At 42.4% G+C, this 27,819-nt stretch overlaps 2 protein-coding genes across 4 annotated transcripts in view; one reads left to right on the forward strand and one right to left on the reverse strand.

Moving 5' to 3' along the window:
- Window positions 1-10,073: 10,073 nt before the first annotated feature.
- Window positions 10,074-14,129, forward strand: LEAP2 (liver enriched antimicrobial peptide 2). Its single transcript, XM_074960504.1, has 4 exons — window positions 10,074-10,254; window positions 10,771-10,910; window positions 12,419-12,447; window positions 14,040-14,129. The coding sequence occupies exons 1-4, from the start codon at window positions 10,198-10,200 to the stop codon at window positions 14,075-14,077; spliced, it is 264 nt and encodes an 87-aa protein (XP_074816605.1). The 5' UTR covers window positions 10,074-10,197; the 3' UTR covers window positions 14,078-14,129.
- A 26-nt stretch (window positions 14,130-14,155) lies between these two features.
- Window positions 14,156-27,819, reverse strand: part of AFF4 (ALF transcription elongation factor 4) — a 75,133-nt gene continuing 61,469 nt past the window's right edge. For all 3 annotated transcript variants that reach the window (XM_074960502.1, XM_074960503.1, XM_074960501.1), the window contains 8 exons: window positions 27,384-27,478; window positions 25,544-25,607; window positions 25,265-25,401; window positions 24,769-24,840; window positions 22,893-22,986; window positions 21,660-21,703; window positions 20,208-20,428; window positions 14,156-19,537 (listed from right to left, as the gene is read on the reverse strand). In XM_074960502.1, the coding sequence (XP_074816603.1) occupies window positions 19,419-19,537; window positions 20,208-20,428; window positions 21,660-21,703; window positions 22,893-22,986; window positions 24,769-24,840; window positions 25,265-25,401; window positions 25,544-25,607; window positions 27,384-27,478 (846 nt within the window). In that variant the 3' untranslated portion in view covers window positions 14,156-19,418. The remainder of the gene's footprint in view (window positions 19,538-20,207; window positions 20,429-21,659; window positions 21,704-22,892; window positions 22,987-24,768; window positions 24,841-25,264; window positions 25,402-25,543; window positions 25,608-27,383; window positions 27,479-27,819) is intronic.

Genomic DNA, 27,819 nt, shown 5'->3' on the forward strand with positions numbered 1-27,819 from the left:
CACAGTAATGGTTTGCTTTGTCCCGGAGCAGAAAAGGATGCTGGCTGTCAGAAACGGAGCTTTGAAAGGGGATATCCGCATGCCTGCAGCCGAGTTCAAAACAATGACAAGAGTGGCCACTTGACTTCAGGGGACTATGGGATGTTTCTGGAGGCCAGTCACTGCGCAGTAATGCAACATCTCGTCCACACTGATGCCCGGGCATTTCAGCCAGGGCGCAGCAAGCTTTATGCTTCTTGTGGAGGTGGATTACTAGGAGCGCTCCAGCTGCAGGGTCCAGGCGCTCTACGTGCCTTGCCAGTGTGGACATCTCAGGAGTTAGGGTGCCCAGGGCTGCTTTAAGGCGCTCTAACTTGCAAGTGTAGCCAAGCCCTTATAACTAGTGGAAAATACTCAGTTTTACAACTAAGTTACACTGAATCCAACCATACAACATACTCAAAGTTTAAATATTACAAAGAAGCACCTTCTACCTTTGCTCTATTTGCAAACGTGCTGCTGACAGCCATAAGAGATCTGGTGTGGCTCAAGGACAGTATGTAGTCCTAAATCTGTAACTCAGTCAGTGAGCCATAATTAAAGGTGGAATTTGACCCTATTGCAGAGGTCCTCCAAAGTGTGGGGTGCAACCCCCTAGGGAGGTGTGGAGGACCATCCAGGGGGGTGTGGCAGGGCCCCAGCCAGCCCCATAGGGGTGGGGAGGGCACATCACTTAACTCTGCTCTGGTCCCACCCCCAGCTGCATCCCTGGCCCCATCCCCAGCACGGCTCCCCTCCCAGGCCTGCGACACTCTCAGCTGCTGGCTGTGGTTTCATTCCCAGCTGGGGGCAAGGCTGGGAATGGAGCAGCACCTGGCCGCAGGCCCAGCTGCAGCTCTGCCCCCAGCCTCAGTCTGGCCCTGGCCCCGGCCCCCTTACTCCTGTCAGTGTTTCCCCTCTCCCCCAAGCTGTGGCCCCACTCTTGGCTCCAGGGGGGCATGGACAGCTGTAAGGGGATGTGACCCTCAAAAGTTTGGGAACTGTTGACCTATTGTGAAAATGATTACACAATAATGGTTTTATTCAGCTGGCTCTTGTATGAGCTGTCTAATTCATTGGCCACTGGGACTAATGAGGTAGTGGTGTTACCAACACAGAACACAACTGCTTCTCAGTTCAGGGATGGTCCCAGCATAAATGTAAGATAAATCTTCTTTATACCTGAGATATGTTTACACTAGGGTATATTTAGATAGTTTCCTGTCTGTAATGGCTGTTGTAGAGCTATATTTATACCCAAGGTTTTTCCTTTTCCAGCTTGTCTCTAAAAAGTAATCAGAACATCTCTTTTCTTTTAGGGGCAGTGTCAACACAGGCTGTGCTAGCTATGCTAAAAGGGCTTCACCTTTCTCAGGCCAAACAGCTAAAGAACTTCAGCTAGTTCCAACTGTTTTTCCCCTGTGGCTTAGTTACCCTTTGCTTAGAGCTAAGATGAAAAGCAACCTACTGCTATGTTGTTCCTCAGGCAGCTGCTGAGAATGTGCATGGAGTGTCCCCGGCAGGGAGACAGTGAAATTATTTTCTCTGAATGCATATTGCCTTTGTGATAACTATCACTGGGCCCAGAGGGCTGGATCTTCAAGAAACAAGATGGTGGATATGGAAAGGGCTGGCTTTGCCTCTCTCATACCCCATTGATAGGCACTGAAAGGAATCTTAAGTGAAACTTGTAGATTGCTTACCATTTCATTAACAGAGATGTAGGAACATGGGCTGCATTTAATACCTTAATAGCTATATTTTGCATAGTCTAACCCTAACTGAAGTGAAGAAGCTCATACTGCTTTGTCTGGAATGGATCAGCCCCATCTTAGATGTTTGCCAAGCACGTAGAAAAACCTGAAGATGAGGGAAACAGCCCTTCAGTGCTAAATCACCTTGTTGGCTCATCCTGTGCTGATGAAAAATGAGTTACCTTGTTTTTAGTTTGACTTTGGGTTTGAGTTATATTTTACTCCTGGGGGAATTCTGTGTACCCGCAGAAAATGCCCCCCGCCCCCGATTACTTCAAGTCCCTGCAGCAAAGCTGTGCAGAGGGCAAGGCGGAGGGGTGAGCATAGGTGCAGTTTTGGAGGGAGAATTCCCCCCCAAAGGCAAGGTATGGGGGGCACATGGGGTTATGTGCTGCTCCCCCTGCCCCATTTCTGCAAGTGCAGAGTTGTCCAGCTGAAGGAGGCTACTTCTCAGCTCTGCTGACGCTGCAGCTGAACGCTGTCTTTTTCTAGTGCCAATTGCGCTCTCTTTCTGTGTGCTGGGAGTCTTCCTGTTTCTGTTCAACAGTGAATGCCTGCAGTGGGGCTGGGTAAGGGAAGGGGGGAGGCGAAGAAGCAGTGGGGAAGGAATGGGGGGGTGGGGTGGAATAGGGCAGGGGAGGAGAACGTGGAAGTGAGGGGAGGGGGGAAGTGGCAGCCTGGCATGCAGCAGCAGCTGGGACACCCCTGTTAAGCAAGCCCATCGACCCCTCACCCCAACAAGCCCGACCCCACCCACACCCAGCTCCACCTGGACCCCCGCCCCAGCGCCAAGACCCCCCCCAATGAGCCCATCACACCCAGACCACCCCTGCCGAGCCCCATCTTCCCCTACCCAGACCCCCCCCGCTGAGCCCCAACCACCTTCACCTGGATCCTCTGCAGGCCCATTGCCCCTTCACCCCACAATGAGCCCCTGTGTATCCCCATCTCCCACTGAGCCGCCCACACTCAGAAACCTCTCATCCCACACCTGGATCCCCCCACACTAAGCCCCTCCACGCTTGGATCCTGCTGGGCTTTACCTGCCCACCCACACCTAGTGCAGAGGGGCAGGGCCCCAGGGTGTTTTCTGGGCAGGCCCGGCCCTTGCACTGTGTTAGGGTCAGGTGCAGCCTCACTGCCGAATGCCCATCCTGGGGGAAGTGGGGACTTCAGGGTGATCTCCCACCTCAGTGCAGCCAATGGCCTATGCTCCCCACTGCCGTGCTGGAGCCCCATTTATTTACTGACAAATAAAATTTGCAGAATTTTAAAATATTGTGTGCAGAATTGTAATTGTTTCAGAGCAGAATTCCCTCAGGAGTAATATTTCAGTGGCATCAAAGCCTAAAACTAGTGTACTGAAACAGCTACAATTTCCAAGTCACTATGGCAAACGTTGGTAGGTGATCACTTTTGTATTAGTAAGAATGGTGGCAAAGCCCATCAAAGGCAGACTTAATAATACTAGATCGCAGTATAAAATCCTTTGTGCTTTTTTTCCTCCCTCCCTCACCCAACTCACATTTCAAAGCTTAAATGACAGGTTTAGCTTGCTACAAGTAAAACTAATGAAAAGTGTAAAACAGCCTTTTTTTCAAACAGTGCTCTACAGTGTGATTTTACTGAACTAGTAGAGTGTCTGTATCCATTGCTGTAATGGATATCTTCCCTAGGGAATGACTATTTCTTCAAGCTGGAGAACACCTGCATTCTTTCTGCTGCAGGCCAAAAGCACTTTGCTACAGCATTTGCTTTTTATTTTTTCACTTGCTTTGTGAAGCCTGAGACTATTTCAAGCTCTGAGAGCTGTTGAGCTAAACTGTGGGCAAATTGCTGCATTCTGCTGCAGTGCATCTCCACCCCGCTCTTTGATTCACACAAACATCCTTCATCTCAAACTTAGTATCCATGTCCTTTATGGTAATCCTTATTTGGTAAAGAATTCCATCTGAATGACAGCCCACACCTGATGTCCTTTCCTGTCAGGACTGAGGAAGCTGCCACTACCCGTGTTTTACCTGTTCTGGAAAGAAAAAGACAACCGGTTGACTTCCACTGCTATAATATTCACCTTTCAGAAGAAATACAAGAGGGGACTTGCATAAGCAAGAAAATAGGGAGCGCGCTGCTTTCTAAACTGGAAGCTGCTGTTTCGCAAAAGGGGGTGGAAGCTATATTTATACAGCTCATCAGACTTTCAAAGTCCACTACAGACAAATTAAGTGTCACACCACACAACCCATCACCACCACAAGTCCCATTTAACAAATAGGGAAATTGGCGCACAGAGGAGGTTATGTGACTAGTGCCAGCTGAGATTCTAAAAGCCTTTCCAGCTCCCTGCTTAAAGCGCTGGATGGCAATTGCTTCTTGTACTCATCTCTGCTTGTTTGTAAGGGTTGCTAAGTAGGCAATATGGAGACTGGCTGCAGAATGGATTAGGGTTCCTCAGAATTATGATGAACAAGATGCAAAGGCAAAAAGGGCTCAGATTCAGCACAAGCAATTGCTTCAGGCTCAGCTCTTTTGACCTGCTGTACTTTACCAACTGATCTCCATCTTAAACAGCAGGGCCAGAGACAGGGGGACAAAAGGTTTAATTCTTGCTTGCCGTGAGCGGGTACAGAGGTAGCCAGAAGGGGGGGGAGGGGGGCGGCAGAAAATCTGTCTGATAAGGTTTCTATTTTGATCACCGGTCCAACTGGGCTACAAAATAAATGCAAGGGCTGTTCTTTGCATATTTAGGGGACATCAGTCCTACAACGTGGCATTATAATTGAAATTCCTCCCTCCAGGCTGACATCAGCAAGTATCTGCACATGAAGTAGTTGTGGAAAATGACTGTACACCCTTCTATGTCAAGGCTGTTTGACAGAGATCATTGAAAGCTTTCTGCACTGGAGCTTTCTACATCAATTGTATTTTATCTGTATTGTGCCATTACACAGTAGCTTCAAAGGAACTCAGACTCTGCACAGCCGCTACGCTCTCCAGTATCCTCAGTGTTCCTAAAATAAGTGTAAGGGAATGGGCTAAAGATATTCATTCCTACACTAGCTCTGTAATCTCTGAAACCCTTCACTAGATTGATTCCCACTGAGATAGAACCATATGTGGAGTAGATTTGGGAGCCAGGTACGGAGTGCTTCACATGCATAGCACGATAGACGGGTAGGGCTGGCGGCGACTTCAAAAGGTCAAGTCAAGGCCCCTGTGCTGAGATAGGACCTTCTTTGGCTAACCTGTTCTTAAAACCTTCCAATGACAGGGATTCCACAATCTCCCTTGGACGCCTATTCGAGAGGCTAACTACTCTTATAGTTCAAAAGTTATTCCTAATATCTAACCTAAATCTCCCTTACTGCTGAGTAAGCCAATTACTGCTTGTCCTACTTTCAGTAGACATAGAGAACTGTTGATCATAGTCCTCTTACATCCCTTAGCATATTTGGAAGACTATCCAACTAAACATGCTCAGGTTTTTTTAACCTTTCCTCAGAGGTCAAGTGTTCTAAACCTTTTATCATTTTTGTTGCCTTCTTCTGGACCAGGGGTCCCAAACTCAATTTACCTTAGGGCCAGTGCCAGTCCTCAAATCCTCCCAATGGGCCAATGTCACTCATGCCGCCCAGAACCCACCCCCAAAACTCCACCCCCACCTGCCTAAGGCTCTGGGAGGGAGTTTGGGTGGAGGAGGTGGTCTGGGGTAGGGGATTGGGGTGCAGGCTCTCAGGAGTTTGGGTGCAAAAGGGGTGAGAGGTTGGGCTCTGGGAGCGGGTGCGCCTGGGGGTGGCAGGTGGGGCCAAGGCAGAGACCCGGCCTCAAAATTGCTGGAGCCCCACAGGCCACATTGGGGAGGCTCTCGGGCCACAGAGGGCCCGCGGGCCGGGACTTTGGAGAGAGTCTAGAACAGGGTTCTCAATTTCACCACATCTTTCCTAAAGTGTGGGGCCCAGAACCGGTCACAGTACTCCTCCTGAGGCCTTGCCAGTGCCAAGTCCAGCAGGACAATTACTTCCCATCTCTTACATATGACATTCCTGTTAATATACCCCACAATGATAACCTTTTTCACAACTGCATCACATTGACAACTCATATTCCATTTGTGATCTACTATAACACCCAAATCCTTTTCAGCAGTACTACTGCCCAGCCAGTTATTCCCCTTTTGTAGTTGTGCATTTGACCTTTCCTTCCTAAGCATAGTACTTTGCACGTCTTTATTGACTTTCATCTTGTTGATTTCAGATCAATTTTCTAATTTGTCAAGGTCATTTTGAATTCTAACCCTGTCCTCCAAAGTGCTTGCAACCCCTCCCATCTTGGTGTTATCCACACATTTTATACATATGCCCCACTTCATTATTCAAGTCACTAATAGTACTGGACCCAGCCCTGACCCCTGCAGGAGCACATTAGATCAGGGTAAGCAAACCTTTTGGCCTGAGGGCCACATCTGGGTATGGAAATTGTATGGGAGGCTTTGAATGCTCACAAAATTGGGGGTTGGGGTGCAGGAGAGTGAGGGCTCCGGCTGGGGGTGCGGACTCTGGGGTGGGGTCAGAAATGAGGAATTCAGGATGTAGGAGGGGGCTCTGGGCTGGGGAGGTGAGGGCTCCCGCTGGGAGTGCAGGAGGGTGGGACTGAGGGGTTCAGAGAGCAGGAGGGGATCAGGGCTAGGGCAGGGGGGGTCACGGGTGCAGGCTCTCAAGCAGCTCCCGGAAGTAGCGGCATGTCCCTCCTCCGGCTCCTATGTGGAGGCATGGCCAGGCGGCTCTGTGCGCTGCCCTGTCCGCAGGCATTACCCCTGAAGCTCCCATTGGCTGTGGTTGCCGGCCAATGGGAGCTGCGGGGGCGGCGCTTGGGGCAGGAGCAGCGTGCGGAGCTCCCCGGCAGCCCCATGCATAGGAACCAGAGGGGGGACGTGCTACTGCTTCCAGGAGCCGCCGAGAGCCACAGCACACATGGAGCGGAGCAAGCCCTGGACCTCACTCCTCGGTAGGAGCTTGAGGGCTGGATTAAAACATCTGAAGGGCCAGATGCAGCCCCCAGGCCATAGTTTGCCCACCCCTGCACTAGATACACCCTCCCAGTTTTACAGCAAACCCTTGATAACTACTCCTGACTGTGGTCAACTATTTGTGTACCCAAATTATAGTAATTTCATCTAGATCACATTTCCCTAGTTTGCTTAAGAAAATGTCATGTAGTGACTGAAGTAAATAGGATGACATTCAATAAGGAGAAATGCAAAGTACTCCACTTAGGAAGGAACAATCAATCAGTTGTATACATACAAAATGACTATCTAAGGAGTCCTGCAGAAAGGGATCTGGGATCATAGTGGATCACAACCTAAATGAGTCAACAGTGTAACACCATTGCAGGAAAAAACAAAAAACAAAAACCATCATTCTGGGATGTATTAGCAGGAGCGTTGTAAGCAAAACATGAGAAGTAATTCTTCTGCTCTACTCCGCACTGATTACGCTTCAGCCTGAGTATTGTGGCCAGTTCTGGGTGTCACATTTTAAGAAAGATGTGGACAAACTGGAGAAAGTCCAGAGAACAACAACAAAAATGATTAAAGGTTTAGAAAACATGACTTACAAGGGAACATTGAAAAAATTGGGTTTGTTGAGTCTGGAGTAGAGAAGACAGAGGAAACATCATAACTACTTAGTTTTCAAATACATAAAAGGTTGTTACAAGGAGGAGGGAGAAAAACAGTTCTCCTTAGCCTCTGAGGATAGGACAAGAAGCAATGAGCTTAAAGTGCAGCCAGGGTTAGGTTAGACATTAGGAAAAAGTTCCTGTCAGGATGGTTAAGTACTGGAATAAATTAGTCTAGAAAACAGTCCTGCCGTAAGTGCAGGGGACTAAACTAGATAACCTCTCGAGGTCCCTTTCAGTCCTACAATTCTATGACTGTGTCAGAAGTCTTACTAAACTCAAGATTTTCACATCTACTACTTCCCTCCTATGCAGTAGGCCATGAAGGAGAGAAAAATAACAGTAGGCCAAGAACACAAAAGCAAACTCCTAGAGCTGTTTGCTTCTGAAGTGAAAGATTTTTGGGGGCAGATGAGAGGAAACTTGCCTTTCATTTTCTTCTCTTTCCTGTTGCAGTCCCTTCTTTTATTATCTGCCCCAGATAGCTTCCTACAAGCTGCTAATCCACCCCACAATTGGTGGCTATCTCCCAGATGTTCTACACAAAAGGGTGTGGATGGGAGAGCTGGCAGCAAAGAGAGAGAGTCACAGGAGGAAGACAGTATAGTCTTGCAAGTCAGGACTCATTCTAGAAAAGTCTTGAGACACCCTTTCTGCCAACACAACACCTTTTAATTGGCCTTGTGCAACTCTTGGGGACATCCTTACTCTTTAAGGACTAATGTGTTAGGACAGCAGTTCTCAAACTTTAGCAACCCACGGACCCCCATTTTGATTTTAAAATATTTGGAGGACCCCCCCCCCGGCTCCTTGCTCAGCCCCTAACCCGCCCCCTTCCCCAAGGCCATGGCCCTGCTCACTCCATTCCCTCCTCTCTCCCCCACCTTCACTTACTTTCACCAGGCTGGGCAGGAGGTTTGGGTGCAGAGTGCAGGCTCTGGGCTGGGAGTTTGGGTGTGGGAGAGGGTGTGGGCTCCGAGAGGGAGTTTGGGTGCAGGCCCTGGACTGGGGCTGGGGGTTAGGGTGTGGGAAGGGGTGAGGGGTGCAGTGCTTACCTCGGACAGCTCCCGAAAGCAACTGGCACATCCATCTGGCAGCGGCTCCTAGGCGGGGGCCCCAGAGGTCTCCACGTGCAGCCCCTGCCTGCAGGTACCACCCCCATAGCTCCCATTGGCCACAGTTCCCGGTCAATGGGAGCTACGGAGATGGTGCTTGGGCTGGAGGCAGCATATGGAAACCCCCTTCCCCCCAACCCTGAGGCTGCAGGGATGTGCTGGCTGCTTCCAGGAGTGGCACAGACCCAGGGTCCCTATGCCAGGGAACGTGAAGGAGGCGCTGGGAAAGGGAAGGAGAGGAGTTTATTAGGGGGACCCACGAACCCCCTGGAATACCCCCACAGACCCCAGTTTGAGAAATGCTGTGTTAGGAGAAAGACTAATCCTAAAATCCATACAGGGAGGACAGGAGCTTAGTTTTAAATGGTCTCAGCTGAAAGATCCATACTCAGAGATGCCAGATCTCAAGCCATGTAGATCATAACAACAAAGGATCTGCATAAAGTCTGCTGGCTTTTGACCCTGTAGTGTTGATACAGGCTCTTTCAAAGCTAATTCTCATACACCTACACCCCACTCTCCATCATATAAATATGCTACTTTTGATCAGGAAAAGTCTAGATGAAAAAGAAATCACAGGAGTGGGAGGCAGAATATTTCCACTGCTGAGGGTTTCATCTCAGTCACTGCACAGGCCCCTGGTAAAGATTCATTAGGTACCCAACCACATTAATTTCACCTCCAGCATTTTATTTAAAAGTATATTTTGCACATAAAAAGAATCATGTGAGAAAAAGTGGGAGGCCTTGCCGTAGTCTGAATAGATCCCACTCTTGCGCTTTCAGAAGCAAATATTGCTAGTAGAAGTTTACAGTTGAAGCCACCCTGCTGCCTCTTCCAGCCAATTAAACACCCACTTGTGCTAACCCTCCTAGGTAAGCAACAACTGTATCATTACTTTTATTCATATACATACAGCACCATGCACATTACCTTTGAATAGGTCCATATTAACGCCCCAGAGACTAACATTTATAATTATGCATTATGAATTTTGAATGAAAATCATGAAGTTCAAAGCCCTTCAGCATTAATAAAAGGTCTCAAAACACCCCTCTGATGGTGGTATTATCTAATAGTTGATGTGGAGAAACTGAGGCACACAGGTTAAATAATTTGCACAAGCTGTTTTAATGCACTAAAAGTGAGGAGCAGAATCAAACTCCCATCTTCCACTCTCAAACTAAAACTATTAGCCTAGACAATGCTTCCTCCCCTATTTAAAAAACCCACAACATTTTAAGTACTTGCAGCCATGGAAGTGAAAAGCTTACACCTGTAGCTCCCCAGCGAATACACTGGGGCCAATAAGGCCAACCACCCTTTTTGCAGGCAGGTACACAGCCTTAGGTTTAAAAAAAGTAACAGTTTGTATGATCAGTTTCCCCACATACTAAGTAAACGTGTAAGAAAAGTAAATATAGTTTGTCAGATAGACCGACCTTGAACTAGGTGACTTTAGTAGACATTAACTTATTCCAAGACGAACTTTGTCCCTGTGACAACGGGCAGCTGATGCAAGGATAGGGAATTGAGCCTATAAAAGTCTAGCTGAAAGGTTTGGAAAATTCATTCAGGAGTCCACCACCTTCCACGAATGCTACTAGCAATTGGCAGCCTATCCAAAGAAGATGCAGTGTTTGAAAGTTATAGCTGTCTTACTACTTTGTGCAGCCCTACTGAGCCAGGTAAGAGCAGAAGGAAACATTTTAATTTAAATGGTCAGGCAATTACTAAGATGAAAGTTTATGTGCTTACATGCATAAAATGCTGAACAGTATTTAGAGTTAATGGCAGTGTGTGTCTCAGTTACTTCAGCAAGTGAAGGCAGCACAAGCCAGTGGTCTGAGGGCAGCAGGAACCAGAAACTCTAGAGCTATTATCTCAGTTCTGACACGGACAGTGTCAGTTTAGGCCAGTAATTTAGTGCGTCTGCCTCAGTCTCTTCACCTATGAATGAGGATGGCTACTTCCGTCCCACGAGTACTGGAGCGCCTTAGTTACTTTTGATATAGAACTTTACAAACATACCAAGCAATAAGAATGTTTCAATAAGAATGTTATGATCTGACTGCCAAATGAGGCATCTGTAAATAAGTTATTTGCTGAGACAGGTATTTGAAGTCCATTAAACCCAAGCTCGGACTAACTGTGGCAGGAAGCCACCGTTCCTTCATGACAACTGTATTTCAATTTTGTTTCAGATACACTGTGCTTCCTTGCATCATCCAAGCTCTCAGCTAACAAGGCAAAGGAGGATGACACCTTTCTGGAGAGGGATTTCCCTCAGACCCATAGGAGCCAAATGCAGGGATGATAGTGAATGTGTCTCTATGCTATGCAGGTAACTACTCATTCCCACATGTTTAAGGGAAGGATAAAGGCACAGGAATGTTTCACACCAGTGTACAGGGCGAATTTTCACTGAATTATCCAATACTTGAGATGAAATTTATACTGTATAGAAAGAATAGCTGCAGCAAGGGTTGGAACAATAGATTCAGATATTTTTCAAAATTAATTTTCTTAGTGCAAACTGCATGCAGAACCGTTCCTAGGAGTTCTATGGAGATTGGCAATGTCTTTTTTTTTTTTGCTCTGCACTACAAAGATCATATATTTTCTAATAAAGATGTTGCAATTTAGAAGTGCTGGGCCCAGGATATTAGAGAGACAAGGGGGGGTGAGGTATCTTTTATTGGCCCAACTTCTGATGGTGAAAGACAAGCTTTTGAGCTACACAGGGCTCTTCTTCAGGACTGGGAAAGGTACTCAGTGGCACAGCTAAATACAAAGTGGAACAGATTGTTTAGCGTAAGTAGTTAACACATTCTAAGGGACCATTCTTGCAGGACAGACTTTAGTGATGACTGCTTTTTAGCTTTAAAAATCAATCTCCCTTCAAGCAGGTGGTGTCATTAAAAAGCAGCATCTCACAATAAAGGATAGACTTTTAATTTAGATGAGACGGATAAGGAGCTCAGAAGTCTGAATGTGAATTAGTCTACATTACTAGACACAAACAGAACAGGGCCTCTCTGCTGCCCACCCTTTCCCATTTCCTCCAACTACATCTAAACAAAGACACCAAAAACCAAACTACTACTAAATAACTGAAGACAGACTCATATGGGAAAGCCCAGGCTGGTGGCAATATGCCCAGCACCCTACACCCCCAATCTAGGAAGGGATGGGTATAGTGCTTTGGCAGTGCACACTGAATTCATAGTGGGAAGTGAATAGAAAGGATATCTTTTAGTAGATAACAGAAGTCAAATTGTTATTTTAGATGCATTTGTGACAGGTTTTAGACTACAGTTTAACAAAATTGGTATGTTACCCCTCAGCCTTTCAGAGACGCAAGAGCAGGTACAGAAAGATGCATATAGAAGTAAAAAGGGATTTCCACTACGCAGTAAGGCATTCAGCATTAGCAGGGGTGTAGTCAAAGGACAGGCAGGTGTTCTTGAGCCAGTGTGCAAAGCAATAAAGCAAAGCCACCAAGCAAGGCAAACCAAACCTTGTGCATTTCATCTGCCGAGGAACTGATTTCAGGTCATCACTTTTTACAATACATTTTTGAAAGAAGAATGCCCTAGAAATCAAAACAATCCCTCCCTGCCAGTGTGAGTCATTGATAGCATCATTATTCCCTAAAAAGTGCTTTCAGGATGTGCTGAAGTAGGATTTGAGAACTACTGAAAGAGTACACACCAGATTTACTTTAAATTCTAGTTACAGAGGGAGCTAAACCAAATGCACTATGCTATGCGCATGTGTACACTGGGCTGAGACCTACATAACTACGTCAGCCCAGGCCTTTAATGATTAATACTATGTCCTTTTTTGCAGGAAGACTCGCTGTTCCCTAAGAATTTCCCGTGAGTGAGCTGTCACTAAGGAGAAGAAAATATTGTTACCTCTTACAACGTTCAACCTTATATATAAAATATTTATTAACTATTCTTAAGTTAGGACGCTTTGAATTATGCAGTAGCATATATTTAATATTTTTCAGACAAACGTGATATATGAAATGATGTAGGGCATTTCATGAAAGTTGAAAGCATGCACTGGTCTAGACTGCACCTTCTGATGACAAGCTCAATAAAAGACCTTGCATCTCAGTAGCTTTTTTTTTTTTTAAATTGTTCACATTTTATGTTTTTCTATATGATAAACAAAGATTTGTATTTAGCAAACAGACTTGCTCTGTCTTGTGTCCAATGAACAAAAAGTCACAGTGGAGGGTGCAAGCTGGGGAGGCATTCCCGAAAGAGCGGGGACACGCAAACTTTTTGGCCTGAGAGCCACAATTGGGTTTCCGAAATTGTATGGAGGGCCGGTTTGGGCAGGCTGTGCCTCCTCAAACAGCCAGGCATGACCCAGCCCCCACCCGCTATCCAACCCCACCTGTTCCCTGACAACCCCCTTTCGGGACCCCTGCCCCATCCACCCCTCCTTGTCCCCTAACCACCCCCGCTGGCCCATCCGACCCCTCCTCTCACTCCTGACTGCCCCCCACAGGACTCCTGCCCCATCCAACCACCCCTTCTCCCTGACCTCCCCTGGAACCCGTGTCCCTGACTGCCCCCCGCCACCCCATTCAACCCCCCCCCAGACCCTGCCCCCATTCAACCCCCCTGTTCCCCACCCTCTGACCACCCCGACCCCTATCCACACCTCCCCGCCCCCTGACCACCACTCCTAACTCCCCTGCCCTCTATCCAACCCCCCTGCTCTCTGCCCCATTACTGCACTGCCTGGAGCACCCGTGGCTGGCAGCGCTACAGCCACACCACCCAGAGCACCGTGCTGCCTGGCTGGAGCCAGCCACGCCACTGCACAGCACAGAGTACCAGGTCAGCCTGCAGCTCTGCAGCTGTGCTGCCTGGCAAGAGCTCGCAGCCCCACCCCCGCCCAGAGCATTGCAGTGAGCTGAGGCTGCGGGGCAGGGGCTGGGAGCTAGCCTCCCGGGCCAGGATCTCAGGGGCCAAGCAGGAGGGTCCCGCAGGCCAGATGTGGCCCCTGGGCCGTAGTTTGCCCACCTCTGCGAATGTGTTAATGTGCAGCTGGACTATGGACATTTTACCCTTTGGCCTGGTGAGCGAATAAACCAATCATCTCTCCTCCCACTGATACCAGTCAACAGTTCTCAGGCAAGCAGCCCTTTTGAGAAAGGGAACAGAGTGAGCAATCTTATTAAACAAGAACCTCAAAACAGCAGATTGCTTCAATACTCCAGTGTTCCCCACGGTATTTGGAAGAAAACAAACCTATTGCTGCCAAACTGCTCAAATCAAGTAAGAGCAAGTTTAACTGAGTAACTATTTCAGTGATTATCACGTTTGCATGTTAATCAACAGGGCTGAAAGAAACAAGACCACTTCCACTGAATCAAGTGAAATATCAAAATAAGTCTCGTGCCACCTGCATAACAGATACTCTTCTCCCTTGTCATGCATGGAAACAGGTAGATATTGCGAGGGCATGAGGACCCCAGAGAACTGAGTTGGAAGATGGAATACCACTGAGGAGGAACCCTACACAAGATACAAGCACAGTGTTTATAAAGTTTAATACAGAAAATCTATTTGATATTTATTAAACTTAGTTTCTCCAGTTACAGTTTTGCATTGTACAAAGCATTTTAATGACACAGTAGTTAAAAAGATCTTTACAAATTGAAATGTGATACCCTTTTCTCCAAATATTTTAATTGCCATAAATTTGTTTAAAAATACACATTAAACGCATGTTTCAGACACTAAACTTTCTATAATCTCAATACCACAAAATACATAGAATATACTATACAGATGTGGAAAAATCTAGTTAGTATATAATACTTTGCTCACCATTAACAGCTTTATTACGTGAAATGCACATACTGACTTAGAAATCCTAATTTTGAGCCTCAAAGTACCCTTTGAAATTTCAAATGTATTGCAACAAATAAAATCACAGTTTAATTTTTTTTGTAAGTTTTGGTTGAAGACCGATGCCTAGAAACAAAATGTAAGACATGGACTTGTCATGTACAAAGCCTAGGATAGAGACATCCCGTCATTAACAGTACCTTTCTGCATGATTAACAAGGGCTTTGAAGTGGTAGGTTAAAAGTTACCCTCCCCTGCCCTACCCAACCCTCCTCAAAAGAAAACACAACCCTTCTTCACCAAATAATAATAATTTCAAATAAGATAAAGGATCTTTAATAAATATATAAGCACTTTATCCTCCATATACAAAATTTCTTCAAACCATTTAAAAGGGGGACAAGATACAGACGTCAGTCACTGTGCTTGAAAAAGTCATGTCTGGTCCTTGTAGTTGAACTTTCAGATATTTAATGCCAATGCAGCCAACAAATATGGGCTACAATACTTGTGTACCTAACTGCATGATTTCCTAAGGTTATATCTAAAAAATTCAAGACTGGGAACATTTCATTCCAATTTGCCAGTATTGACTCCATTAATAAATATGGAGTTACATCAATTGGAATGGATGCATTTCTGTTAAGTTTCCAGATGGAATTAAAGCAGGTAAAAAAGTTTACATGTGGATAGCCTATATAAACTATCCTGAAGCAGCACTTCAAACTGCTCAACATAGTGTATTCAATTTAATCTCAGCTGAATATTGGAATAGAGAAAGAGCTAATGCTGTCATTCTCTAAGACTGTTCTATGAACTGGCCAAGCTCATTGCTCTAGCATCCTCAACAATTTTCACTATGAGACAAGAATCTAGTTTTATTTTTATAGCTACCCCCGCTCTTTCCTCCTAACACTGCTATGTTTAAATGGTATCACAGACAAAACTCCTTCAAAAATAATGTGATTTGACATGATTCTTTTTCTACTTCCATCTCCAGGAAATCAGTCCTCTTAGAATAGTCTGTGTTTGTCTAACAGAGTTGCTTAGCAAAAGCTTTGGCGCCTCTTTGTTTAAAGATATCTAAGATTAGCTTTGTGTTGGAAATATACAGCTTTCCATAATACTGATTCACTAGACCTAAAGTAATTCAATCCTCGACCTAAATATTTATGAAATATTTGTTAGGGCGCTAACCAATGATTTGGAAGTTACTTGCTCCCCAATGGGTAAATTAATTTCAAACTTGACTTGCTCAGGCCCTTCTGTAACTGTTTTAATATAAACACTGCAATGACAGTAAATTTTTCTGCTAAGTAAACAAAATATTAAATAAAGCAAAGGTAGTCTCTTTCTACTAGTTTGACAAACTACACAGTTGCATGCCTAAGGATTTATTTCACTTGCCCCAGGCAAATATGAAATTATATTCATAAAGTACTGACTCTCTATATGTTGGGGTCATTCATAAATACATTTTAGGGTGTTTTTTTTTTTTAAATCACAGCAATCAAGCCTCAGCAATCTAAAAGAATATACATTGCACTCCTGTATAATATCAAGATTCATCACCAGTAAGATGGTGATTCAGCACTCAGTTTAATAAATAATATATCAATATAATCAGTTGCACTATAATCTAAAAACAAGTATAACATACTTTGGACAGACTGAGTTCATATATATATATATATATATACATATATATACACACACACATATATATTAAAGACACATACAATACAAATTGCATACTGCCATCAAAGACAAAAAAAGAGCCATCCAATGTGCTCTAATATTTCAAATCAAAATAAATCATGGGTTATTTTGTTCCGGTGTCCTGAAGGCTCATTTACAATTATAAATGATGCAACTTGTCATTTTGGAATCTGAAAATTTGACAGCAAATTCAAAATAGTTTTCATGTCTGAGCAAGCCTAGTCTGATTATTAAGCCTTTTTTTAATTTTTTTTAAAAAAAGGTTCACCACTGGAGGACTGGGGTGGGTGTGGAGGGATGAATAAAAACTACAACACTGATGTGTGTTAAAATATAACCATATAGGGAACCCTTAGTATCAGGAGTTAAGGATTCCTTCATGGTAAGACACTGTGCAACTTGCATTAGCACTCAAATGACATGCGTTTCCCACATTGCTGCTTAAAGGTTAAAAAAGGACAGGTTTTGTTAGCCTGCATTTTGACAGAGAGATGGACGCTTATGAGCGATTTTCATTTTGTTTTAGCTACTCTATCAAGCAAAATAAAAATCTCTCTCTCTCTGAAGCAATGGGTAAATCTCAAGTTAGATATGCTTTTGGAGTTGTCAAACTGAGTTTAATCCATTTGAAATGGCCTAAGTGGATGGAGGAGTTTGTTTTTTTAACAAGACCAGTGTATATGTCTTACACAGATAGAAAACCTGGGACAATACTCCAGAAGGATTTCACCAGAACGTATACTATTTAGGCAGGCCTCTACCTGCCAGTTCAGGTCCCCATTTTGACAGACTGTAAAGAGTCTTCTAGATTTTTTTAGACAAACATTTAGAATCCATTGGTCTGGAGCTAAGGGATACACTAAACTGGTCTCTTGAAAAATGTACCACGCAAAGATACTGATGAGACTAGTTAAGAAAAAATAATATTCCCAGAGATGAGACCATTACTGCCTATATCAACGGTAACGGTGCACATAACGGAGCAAGCTAGAAACAGCCATGCCGGCTACGGCAGCCTTATACAAAAATAAAATAAAAAAAAAAAATACAAACAATGCAGCTTCTAAGAAGGTATCTTTATATAGCGTCAAAAGTGTGCTAGGCACTTTAGAGTATTACAAAGGAAAAAGAGTTGACAGTGTCCCATTAACCACGATGCAGAGTTTGAGAGTAAAGAAAGTTCCATCTCTAATAGCGAACAGAGAAACTAACTTACATAGTGATTCAAATAAAAAGGGTACTCAAACAGACCTGAATGTAGGCTGAAGTATAATGCGGAAAGTCATAGGTTGACTAACTGTCTCCATTTGTATGTAGCAAACTTTTCTGGAAGTACATATAATGTTGGAACACATAGGAAGCTCTACGAATATGCAGCTACAGTTTAGTCAAGTTACTAATTTGCAAAACTTTTTAACTCTTAAAGCCCATAGGACATACTGCAGTACTAAGTAGCGTAGAATTCTATTCCTTCTTTTGAGGCTGCCATCATTTTGGCACTTACACAACTACACACAAATTTAGTGCAATAATTTTTCTGAACATGCACGTTCACATCTGGTACAGAATAAGGGGGCAATGGGAAATAAAAACAAAGCAGCATTCCATAATACCACTCTAAACGGTTCAGAGTTTGACTCTTTAAAAGGAGACCACTATAACAGGAAGTCAGTTTCTATGACACACACTAGGATGTTGAAAAAGAAATGGAATTTTACCAAAAGTACTGCAGAAGACCAACTCCATACAGTATACATGGTCCTGCTGTAAAACTTCATCTTGTAAACAGTTCATAAAATCTTCATCTAAAAGTAAGGCATAAGGCACACCAGACATGATGGGGCACTAAGCAATATTGAAAGAAATATAAATTTTTAACCTTTTACTCAGAGAATAACAACCTTATGTGGGAAAGGTACTTTGGATTACAACTTCTTAAAAGCAGCCACTTGGAACTCAATGCAGGATTCTTGTTGCACCAACATACTTCTAAAGTGAATATTCTGCTCCCCTAAAACCTCTAACATTAACGGGGGCCTCCATTAACATGGGGCTAAACAGAAGTTTTAAATAAATTCTACATCAGAACAGTTTCACAATGTCCCTGTGAAAGATGTGCTCTGCACCTCACAATGGCCATTATCACGTGATAGCGTCCATCAATTAGCAGACCCCAAAAAGGAAAAGATGGATCTTTTTATTACTTTTTATGATTTTTGGTTTTCCAGTCAATGGAAATGATACAAACAGCTCTAATAAGAATTATTTATCTGTTCTTTCAACTGTTCAGTTGGCTGCTTCAGTAAGCGTCAAATAACGACAAACAAGGAGACAAAACTTGTTTTAAATGGAGATATAAAAAAAGCACAAGATTGTCCATTTATGAAACATTTCCAGTATGCACCTATCAGAGACTGAAGCTCATTCTCACACCACTTCCATATTGCATTAAATGCAAGTTTACTGTAATGTTTTGTGATTGCTATAGTGTTAACCAAGTGTTCTGAAATTGTATTGAAAAAACAATCCAAGTTAGACATAACTAAATATCTTTCCATATACATCTCTTATATTTTCATTTAACTGAAATATCTTAATGTGTAGAAGAATATCTCTGGAACTTTTCTCAAAATTTAGTACAAATTCTGCAATAATAAAACTGTACTTATTTAAGATTTGAGTCATAGGCATTAGGCATGAAAAACATGGTGTCCCTACACTTTAGAACCTATCAACCCTTATTTTCTTTTACAAGCACTACCACCACAAGACATTACAGAGTAACAAGCTCACGCAGTACTTAAATAAAGTGTCTACATTTAATCTCTGCTAAGTACTTGATGGGTAAGTTTATAGGAAAAAATAGCTAAGTCTTAAAAGAGCCCATAACTGGGCTTTGTAAAAATTTTTAAAAACAAATGAAAATAAATAGGATTTAAAACTGATTAGTCATGTATTATTGACTGGAATTCCAATCTCAATGCAGAGCAGTGAAGCCATATCTTAATATGTAGCCAATTTTAAAATATTTAAATAACTTAAAAATGAGAATACTGAAGAAGTCCATTAACATGATGTGGTTTGGGGTTAAACACACAGAGGAGGATGGGAGAGGTGAAAGCATTCCTTGCTTTTAGTGTCAACTAAGCAATGTGTTATGGCAGTCTTCCTTATTGACATGACACAGTGTTGTGGAGAAAATCAGAGGCAGCAAGAAAAGTGTGTTCTACTTTTGATTACTTCAGTTCAAGATATCACTTAGCATCCAGACGCAACCAATGTAATCCCTGTCGGGTGTAACGCACTAGGTCTGTCATGATGCTCGAATTAAAGATCAGAGGGCCCATAACTTTATCCAGTTCAGCAAAGAACTCTAGAATGACACAAGAAAACAAATCAAACTATGCACACACACACTCACATTGACTTCCCTTTGGAGAATGTGGTACTGAGGAGGAATCCACCTATGACATACTAACAAATATTACACATCTCTCACAGACAACACCAGGGAAGAGAGAAGAGGTGGAAGGAGGTGAAAATGGTACAGGAATGAAAGGGAAAAAAGGTTTCTTTCCATTTATTGTTTTAGAGACAATTTCCAATAGAAAACTAAACATTTTTGCAATAAAATGATTGATAGGAACAAATGGAAAAGGGTTTGCACTGAAGTTAAACAGTCTCAGAAGTGGTGAGTTCCCTCTCAAACAAATTTGCATATTCATTAAATACATTTTTAGAAATGGAAATCAGAGTCCATCATTGTAAACTGTAAGTTACATCAAGTCCCAGAAATTATATCTGGCTATATATTGCCAGTGTGAGGCTTATTTATACCATTCAGAATCAAGATCATAGGAGAAGTCTGAGATATTACTGAAATTCTAAGGCAATAATCATCCATCTTTCCCTACAGCAAAACACCAACTGACAAAACATCCCTGGTGTACTATTAGCAGATTCTCTCAATGTGAAAGATCTATTAGCACTTATGGCACAATTCAACACATTTCATTTTACAGTCAGGTTCTGCCAAGTCTTACCTCTTTGCTCTTTAGAAAGCTGTTCAGCTTGGTCCCAAATTTCAGTGGCATAGAGAAAGTTGGATGTAACCTGGACATAGCTGGCTGCCATCTGGTGGATTCTCTGTGGAATAGTCACAGAAGAACTGCTCCCTGAAGGGTTGGTTGCCCCCGAAGAGTAATTCCCTGAATTTCCTGGAGATAGCTTCGGAGATACCGGAGATGGCATACCAACAGGTTTGCTAGTTTAAAAAAAAAAAAAAAAAAAAAAAAAAAAGCAAGCAAGATTTTTAAAATACAAAATGTAAAAATATGTATGTATTCTGACACATCAAGCTGCATAATGTATTAATCTAGAATTATAATAGTTTGTACTTCTATAGGACCTTCCATCCTTGGATCTCTCTTTACCTACATTTAAGTAAAGAAACCAAGAAGTTTAAGTGACTTGTCCAAGGTCACATGAAGTCTGCATCAGAGCTGAGAACAGCATCCAAGGCTTTGAGTTCTGTGGTTTAACCTTATGACCAAACTTCCTCACCATTTAATTTAATCATTTTATAGAGGAATGTTTAATAAAAGTAAGTTAAGGAATGCACTTAAAAGAAACCTCCGAAAAAAATCAGAACCCCAAGAAAGCTATATTGCCATACATGTTAGATTTTCAAATTTTTAATAGGTTGAGAAATTTCAAATTTTAGAAGGTTACTTCAGATTTATATGTTCTCTGACTACACAGAACACAGATCAATACATCTAAATACTACTCCGAGGGTTTAAACAATACAAGTAAATTGCTCCCTATGTTTTCCCATGGAGTTGTTGTGTTTTGAATATATTGTTGCAAGCTCAAATGGTTCCAGGCCAGGCATTTTAGGAAGTCTATTGTCCTCTTAATGCTGGGGGGGGGGGGGGGGGGGGGGGAGGGGAGGAGGGGGGAGAGAGAGAGAGAGAGAGAGAGAGAGAGAGAGTGTGTGTGTGTGTGTGTGTGTGTACACAGAACCCATTAAAATTAGAGAGTTGTGTATTAATTCCATACAGGAGGCTACTGCAGTAAGGAGTTATTTAAAATCACGCTTGGAGTGCTTTCAAGGACAGCAGTGTTTTAAAACATTTATCTGAACAATTAAATGAACACATTTAACAGTTCATCCGACACACAGCTGAAGCCTGGATCCTTGCAAAAGTACAACTGGCTAATGGAACTTCAGATAAAATTATATAACATGAGTAAACAGTGACTTTATAAACCTTGCATAGGCACTTTATTGTACATAAATTGAGATACAAGAAATAGTTTTCACTTTAATTGTTGAGAGTTTGGTTCTCACAGGAAAGATATCTAGCTAGTTTATCAATCATTGAATTCAGCTCCTGCAGATTATTTTCTTTCATTCCCTCTCCCCCACAAGATTTAAAATGTCTAAATCAAGAAAGAAAGTAGTTAAATGTACAAGTTACAAAGCTGCTTACCTTCCCATGCCAGGTGACGGTGCTTGAGAGTTATTATAGGAATTCTGTTTGGGAAAAATAAGTTTGCGGGGTGATTTCCAAGGGCATGTTAATTGCTTATTAAAACAGGTTTTTACAAATGGATACATTTCTTTGTGCTAAGCAAAAGTCTGAACCAGTATGGGAGAATCAAAGCACTTTAAATTTGGACAAAATATCCCATTTTACTGCTGACAAACTAAGGCACCAAGAATTCAAGTGATCTGTCTATGGTACATAGCAAGCCAGAAAGAGAGCTGGGATTAGAACTCAGGTCTCCTACTTAATTCCTTCCACTAACCACTAGACTATTGCCTCTGGTGGCAAGTTTCATATTTTTTCCAATCTTCTCCTTTTAACAGCAACGTGAAAGCTGTTAACACTGGCATTGAGCAATTAGACTCTTTCCTCAAAAGATAGAAATTATATTAGCATGCTCTTCTCTTTTTAAAGCTAGGATTTCCAAAGAAGCCTACGAGCTTCCAAATAAGATGCCTAATTCCTATTGGCTCCTTGGAAAATCCCAGCCTAAATTCAGATTAAGCAATCTCATCCGAGTTTTAAATGTCCTGACCAAGCACCTCATCTGGAACAACCTAGATTCAAATAAGTGAGTAAAAGGAGGCTTTTTTTCAGCCTCTGGTAGGAGGTTTAAACCTGATCTAGATTTAAAACAGGTTTTTACTGAAAATTCTAGAAAGTCTCATGGATGTATATGAAAGTTCAGGCAAGCTGGCTAAGAGCACTGTCTTTGGAACTTTGGTAAAGCTGTTAGATGAGCTAAAAATTATTTACTCAAAACACCAACTTCTGCAAATGTTGGACAGCTGCAGTCATAAAATGTACCACTAGAAACAGAATTCCCTTAAGATCATACATGAAAGTGAAGGTTCAACTTTGTAATGTCTGCAGCCAGGAAGATGTACTTTTTATCCTCTCTAAAGAATAAACAATTCAGCAGATTTTAAAGCAGACAAAAGCTAGCTGAAATTATTATAAATGGAAAATTATTACACTAAGACCAGTAGGGTTATGACAACATTTTGTTACTGCAGCATGACCACAAAGAGTTCTAAAACACTGAACATGAGTTTACCTTAAGGGCCACGTTTCCAGACGGGGGCATATCAAAGTACACATGTAAGAGAAATCAGGAGAGTACCTTGGAATTTCCTTTTTTTTTTTTTAGGACTCAGTAATATCGTAACTTTTTACCTTTAGATGTTCTGTCAGTGTTTTAGAGTATTTCAATGCACTCTCCTTCTTCAGCTTGAAAAGCCTTAAATATAACAGGGACTGGCATCGAAGACTGGGCAAAAAAAATGGCAACACGTTTAACAATGAGTGTGTGCTTACGCAGTTCAATAATGCAAGTAAACAGCTAGCAGCTGTGTGTTTTTCAAACACTCTCTGAGGTATGGAGTTGTAGTTTTGTCATCAATAGTAACAATGTTTAATTAGCCAGGGAAACTAAAGATAGTCTAAGCTTGAGCACAAGACTTCAGATATACACTTTTCATTGTCTTTACTTACATAACCAGAGTCTTGCTCACTGAATTGAGAATATAACTCTAAATCATCTCCTAGACTAGCAAATAAATGAAGCCCATTACACCAGGATGTGCTGATACAACATGCAGAGTCTGACATCATATTTCCACCCCTCACACAACATCAAACTGATTCCTGTCTTCTCTGCACTCAGCAGCCTGAAGAATTTGGAGTGTTAGTAAGGTGATTTGTTGACATATACCCCAAGCTAACTAATCAGTAGGTGGGCACAAGATCTTTGGGCTCCCCATGTCTTCTACTGCTGCTTCTTTCAACCTTAAGGGTCAGCATGCAGTTCAGCGTCAAGGCCACCTTTACAAAGCAGAAGCTAAAATCAGTGCTATAGCACCTTTATCTCTTAAGCAATAAACGTTGATATTCCTGTTTCCAGAAGAATCACTACATTATTTAATACAACCACTATGCTTTATGGAATATTTAGCTTCTCAGAAAAGAGATACAATGGCAGAGAAATATACATTTAACTTGACAGCAACACTGTCAATTTCTCATAACAGGAAAACTCCACATCCACGTTAAGTGTGAGCATGGAAGCAGAGCTACAGACACACTGATGCTGCAGCTTTAGTAACGTAGTCTAACTACTCAAAAATTCACGAGCATATAATAAGTAGTCCAAAAAACTGTCTGTTTTAACCACACATGCCTTTAATATTAAGCTTGTCATATCTATAGATCAGTCTTTTCACATCGCGTCCCTCTTATCCCGGTCCACCCCCCCGACCCAGGAGCCACAGTCAGGAGCAGGGCTGTGGCTTCTGGGGACATGGGCAGCGGTACCTCCATGCCCCCCTAGGAAAGAGCACCCAACAGTTTGGGGACCACTGCCATAGATGGCTCAGACATGACAAGGAAATCGGACTCCCATCAAAAGTATTAGCTGACTGCTCACCTTTCACTAAGTTGATAAGTGAGAAAGAAGAACAGGTTCTTGGCACTACTGACATCACTTTAGTGATAAAACCTAAAGTAAACATTTTTTTTGTCCTAAATGTATCCTTTTTATTCCCTCAATATTCAAATACACAGGAAGGTTAATACCAGACATGAAAGGGAGAAGCTATGCTGGCTCTCACTATCTCAGGTAGTGGTCCCCAAACTTTTTACCTTTTGCCTTCCTTCCCTTAACCCGTCTGCACACCCTTGGCCCCGGAGCCGGGACCAGAAGTGAGGCTCCAGCTCTGGGAGCACTGGGGCCATAGCTGGGAGGGGAGGCAGGAGTGGAGTCTCGGCCAGGGGCCATGACTGGGCAGCTGGGGCCAGCAGCCAGGGCTGGGAGCAGAGCTGGATGGCGCTCCCTCCCAACGCGGGCTGGCCCCGGCCCCAGCTGCGTCCCTCAGAACGTTCCTCCACACCCCCCGATTCTGAGGTTTTCATTGAACCTTAAATACCTTGCAGCACTGAACTTACAAATTCAGTTAAAAACGAAATAGTTAAAAATACCACTGTAAGTAACCTTTGGACACAGTGCACTCACTAATTTGACTCAAGATGTTTTATTACACCAAAATGTACGAACCAAAGCACTGCTAGCCTTTTATCTGCAGCCGTAGCATCTGGCGCCAAATAATTTTTCAGTTTCATAGTGTATCTGCAAACAAAGACATCAAGTAAATGACAAATAAAATAAAGCGTGATGTTCTTTATCAGTTGCCATTTCTCATTTAATATTCTTTTAAGAAAACTATTAAGGCTTAGTTCCAGCTGCCCTCATATTTTACCAGAGATCCATAGAGAATTTACTCAAAAGTCTGGATGAGGAAAGTTTTGGAATGTTTTTTGTTTTTGTGTTACAATTTGCACTAATATTAAGACTCTTAGATGAAAGGATTTAAAAGTCCTTTCAAAAAAACAACAACATTAAGCCTCAAAATATGGATAAGGTGGGTAAATTTTTTACAGATGAGAGATTGCAAGTATTGGTGGCAAAATCAAGAATAGAATCAGGGCACCTGCTCCCATTTCCCCAGCTCTGATCACTAGGCTTCACTTACTACTTGCTTTATAAAGCTTACTTGATTAATTCCACAGTTTCTGAATACATAGGGAACGGGGACTTGGATTCCTGAGCATTTTTCTCCAATGCATTGCCACATTCGATGAAAGACACTACAGCATCAAGATAGAAAACAGCTTTCTCAAACCTGTCAGACTGAAGAGAATGAAACTTTAAAAACAAAAATATAGAGAAGTGGGAGAGAATTACAGTACTAGAGAAGAGTACAGGTTCAGAAGAGTTAAACCAACCTAACCTTATGTGCAACCACCTGATAGATGTTTTGGGTTCTACTTACCAATGCATCTGCATTGTGCTTTAACTTCTTTGCTTCTTGTAAATAATGATCAGCCGAGTACATCCTGCAACATAAAAAACAGAAATTCTGAGTTTAATAAGATGAAAATTGAATCCCTGTGTGTCAAGCTTTGTAACTATGGGATCTTTTGACATTGCTTATTCTTCCTTCCTCAAGTTACAGCACATATAATTTTTATCATAAAGACCTTTCGACAGTTAAATTTAGTTACTTCGGTTATTTCCAACTATTGTTTTAAGACCGCTAAGAGTCACTGGATTTAGCCAACTTACTCCACATTCCCTAGCCAAGCAAATCAGACATGTTAGCAAAGGTGTGAGCTATCTGACATGTCCTAGTGCAGAGCTCCCAGTCTGCAGATCAAAGAATAGTATTAACCAGATACAAAACTTTCAAAAGAAATCAAGACATGTTCAGATGGAGATTCCATTGTTATTTTTGAAGTTAGGTCACAGAAGCTGATTGTGGTATATGGCTGCATGTCCTAAAGCAAGCTCCAAAGAATAATTACAAGAGATCTTGAATTTTCTATTTTACTGTATTAAATGCTGTATTTGCAAGGTCATTGTCTAAAATCTGAACGAGACTGTCCAAGCAACTCCAAACCCTGCAAATAGTTGGAGTTAATCATTCCCCTATTTCACCACAACATGAAGTACTGGGCACACCTGATTTCATTTAAAGTCAGCATTTTATAACAGTTTATTTAAAAGTGAATCATACTCTCCTTTCTTAGAGGCACTAGTTGACACTATACAAGGAAAAAACATTTTTAAAAATCAGTTTACTGTCATGTAAAACCACAAATACTAAAATGCCTAATTATAACTATATGGTTATTGCATGGTGTCACTGCAGAGCATAGTCAAAGCCACCCAGGTGCCCTAATTATGCATTTCTGTACCTTAATATATTTGGATTTCTTTTAAGTTTACCCTGAACTCAATTTCCTGGCTTTAACATATTTGGCTTGTGGATAACTATAACTTGCCTCTAACTACAGATACGTGCTCCAAACTTCCACTCCATCATAACTTGATTTTGTCTGGGAATACATAGCAGAAGAAAAGCAAACCACTCCCATAATCAGGTTGTTTACATATGGTCCTTTATATTGGCCCCTAAAAGTACTTAATCCAGAAAGCAATAATTTTAAATCAACCTTGAATTAGCTGATAAAACTAGAACTGAGCCCCTGTCGAGAACACCCAAGAATTGCACGAAATATTTCATGAATGGATAATCTTGATGTGAATTTGGGAACATTTTTTACTGATTCACATTCTCCAAAATTTTTCAACTTTAATAATACAAGAACAAATGATTCCATGTTCCCACGTTTGTGAATCAGCAATTCCAGAGGCAGAGGATCCTCTCAATGACTGAGAGCAGTCACTGACCCAGGAGGTCAGGAGGGGAAGCCAACTCAGCCCAAAGAGGACAGGCAGACTGGTCTGGTGGAACGTGAAGTGAGTCAGCAGAAAGGGAGATAGTATTTCTTAAAAATGGACACAGGACAATCACATACTGTCAGAATCCACTGCTTGCTTGTTTCAGGCTGAGTACGAATACACAAAGGAGGCTATGGCTCCTGGTAGTGGTTGAGACGTCTGCCAAAATTAGTGATACATGTGTCAGGCAGGCATACAATTACATGAACAGCATGCAGGTCTCCAGAGAATAGGACTGTACATGCATGACAAAGAACATCCCCTATACATAGGAAGCTACTATACATTTTACAAGTTACACACTGAAATTAGTGCCCTGTTTAGGGAAGAGGAAATGTAATGTGCATGGCAACTCTCACTGCTCTCACCTGTCATCAAAAACAAGCTTTGCTCTTCGGGACTTTGAGCTGTCTGTAGCTGGGGTAGATGCAGGAGGGCAGTTTGAACTATTTAGAACCTTTTCCTGAGAAGAAAAAAATTGCCACAATTAGTAATTATAAAAGCAGTTAGAAATCTGTTTTAAAAAGAGATGATTGTTCATTGCTCAAGTTCCTCCTGGTGGTCTCACACTTGTTAAATGCAAACTAGGTCAGCTTTGCAGCAGGTTAATTGCCATTCACATTTACCACTTATACATCATGACTTTCAAAGGCTTCTCTCCTCATTGGTGCTACAACATATGTTGGGGGTGGAGCCAGACCAAGGATCAAGGAACCATACCAGCTCCCTTACAAGCCCCCCACTCTGATGGGCTAAATGGATCTCCTCTAGAACAAATCTGACAAAAGGTTTCCAGACACAACT

Source organism: Natator depressus, chromosome 8, assembly GCF_965152275.1.
Source record: "Natator depressus isolate rNatDep1 chromosome 8, rNatDep2.hap1, whole genome shotgun sequence".
Lineage (NCBI taxonomy): Eukaryota > Metazoa > Chordata > Testudines > Cheloniidae > Natator > Natator depressus.

Excerpts from the sequence above, each read along its gene's own strand:
- LEAP2 (XM_074960504.1), top strand. The coding sequence starts at position 10,198 with ATGCAGTGTTTGAAAGTTATAGCTGTCTTACTACTTTGTGCAGCCCTA. Across the intron at positions 10,911-12,418 it reads TGTGTCTCTATGCTATGCAG|GAAGACTCGCTGTTCCCTAA; the intron begins GTAACTACTCAT and ends CCTTTTTTGCAG. Across the intron at positions 12,448-14,039 it reads CTGTTCCCTAAGAATTTCCC|GTAGATATTGCGAGGGCATG; the intron begins GTGAGTGAGCTG and ends GCATGGAAACAG.